The 2,153-nt window shown below is 50.8% G+C and overlaps 1 protein-coding gene across 1 annotated transcript; it reads right to left on the bottom strand.

Moving 5' to 3' along the window:
- Positions 1-1,108: 1,108 nt before the first annotated feature.
- On the bottom strand, positions 1,109-1,843 carry LOC125091795 (ferritin heavy chain-like). The gene has a single exon (XM_047715784.1). The coding sequence runs from the start codon at positions 1,658-1,660 to the stop codon at positions 1,109-1,111; it is 552 nt and encodes a 183-aa protein (XP_047571740.1). The 5' UTR covers positions 1,661-1,843.
- Positions 1,844-2,153: the final 310 nt, after the last annotated feature.

Genomic DNA, 2,153 nt, shown 5'->3' with positions numbered 1-2,153 from the left:
GCCTAAGACTCAGTTACACTGTTACTATTGCCCAGGACAAGCTTGTCAAAGAAATATTGTGTTATTCCTGTTTCTAAGATCCCACTGTTGCTACTCAGAAGCAACAATTGTTAACATTTGTGTATTTTAATAAGCTAAAAGTTTTCCAGTAAAGTTGAAGACTCCCTTTAATGCCAGCCTGATCCCATTCTTCACTTTTTCCATAGGGACAATCACCGTTGTAAATTGTAGACGATGTTCTTTTATGCTTTTTTAAAAATTTAAAAAAATTTTTTTAAAGATTTTATTTATCTGCTTGACAGAGATCACAAGTAGGCACAGAGGCACGCAGAGAGAGAGGGAGAAGCAGGCTCCCGCCTAGCAGAGAGTTCGATGAGGGGCTCAATCCCAGGACACTGGGATCACGACCTGAGCCAAAGGCAGAGGCTTTAACCCATTGAGCCACCCAGGCGCCCCCTTTTATACTTTTACCATACATATTCACCCACTGACACCCAGGGCCCCAGACCACCCACCTCAGCGCACCACCCCTCTGCCCCCACATCGTTTATTTTATTTTATTATTTTTTAAAAGATTTTATTTATTTATTTGACAGAGATCACAAGTAGGCACAGAGACAGGCAGAGAGAGGGGGGGAAGCAGGCTCCCGACTGAGCAAAGAGCCCGATGCCAGGCTTGATCCCAGGACCCTGGGACCATCATCTGAGCCAAAGGCAGAGGCTTAACCCACTGAGCCACCCAGGCGCCCCCCCCCAACATCGTTTATAAAGGCAATACTGATTCGTGTTTTCCAGGGTCCTATATAATATCTTTTCCCTCCACTTCCCGAGATCCTGAGAGGCATGTAGATGGGCTTAGGGAGAGAGAAGGACTCCTGGATTCCTGTTTTAAAACCTAAAAGGTGAAAGATTTGCATGCAAATCAACCAGAGACCTTTTTTTATTTAGGAGCCAAATAACTTTATTGAAACCAAACAACTTTTTTATGGCAAAACTGGGAGAAAAGAACTGGAACCTTTTGCAGAAGCAATACTGCAATATGCATGCTCGGCATGGTGATCAGGGAAAGTCACCTTGTGCCTGGGGCTATGGGGAAAACAGTCCCAACTCAGTTCTTTTTGTCGCTGTCACCCAGGGTGAGCTTGTCAAACAGGTACTCTACCAGGCCGTCTTCCGGAGCCCACATCTTGCGCAGGTCGGTGACATAGCCCCCCAACTCTTTGATGGCCTCGACTTGTTCGTGCAGGTAGTGGCTCTCCAGGAAGTCGCAGAGCTGGGCGTCGTTCTTGTCGGTGGCCAGCTGGTGCAGGTCGAGCAGGCTCTGGTTCACGCTCTTCTCCAGGTGCAGGGCGCACTCCATGGCCTTCAGGCCGCCCTCCCAGTCGTCGCGGTCCGGCTTCTTGATGTCGCGGAGGCGGATGTGGCCCCCGCGCTGGTTCTGCAGCTCCATGAGCTTCTCGGCACGCTGGGTCTCCTCGCGGGACTGGCGCAGGAAGAAGCGGGCGAAGTGCTTCAAGGCCACGTCGTCGCGGTCGAAGTAGAAGGCCATGGACAGGTACACGTAGGAGGCGTAGAGCTCCAGGCTGATCTGGCTGTTGACGGCGGCCTCGCAGTCGGGGTGGTAGTTCTGGCGCACTTGGGAGAGCTGCGGGGTGGCCATGGCTGGGGGCCCGGGCACCAGGGCGAAGGCAAAGGCGGTGCGGAAGCGAGGGCTGCGCGGCGGGCGGCGGTGGGGCCGAAGGCGGTGGTGGCCTTGGAGATTTCCGAGTGAATGAAGAGAAAGGCAGAAGGCAGACAGGCCCCGTGCCAGGTGGCAGCAGCTCTGAGATGAGGCCAGTAGTTGGAAACCGTTACCCGGAACTGGTGTGGGCGGGGGGAGAAGGATCCGTTATGTGGGGGAGGGGGAGAAGGAGGTGAAGGATAAAGGAAAGGGGCGGGCCCCAAGGGCTGAGTTCAGATTCTGTCAGAACCTGCATAAGAGAGGGAAACTGGGCTTAGCACCTGGCTTCTAATTTATTTTTAAGTTTGCATTAATTTTTCTAGTTTACAAGAAGTTTATCTTATTCTCAAATTGTTCTATAGCAGCCTTTTCTTATTTTATGAACTAATTTTCTTTCCTTAAAATTTTGAGAGCATGAATTTAAATTTTTTGG

This window comes from Lutra lutra, chromosome X, assembly GCF_902655055.1.
Source record: "Lutra lutra chromosome X, mLutLut1.2, whole genome shotgun sequence".
In the NCBI taxonomy this organism is placed as follows: Eukaryota; Metazoa; Chordata; class Mammalia; order Carnivora; family Mustelidae; genus Lutra; species Lutra lutra.
Note: the sequence above shows the minus strand (reverse complement) of the source record. Positions and strands in the feature narration are given on the sequence as shown.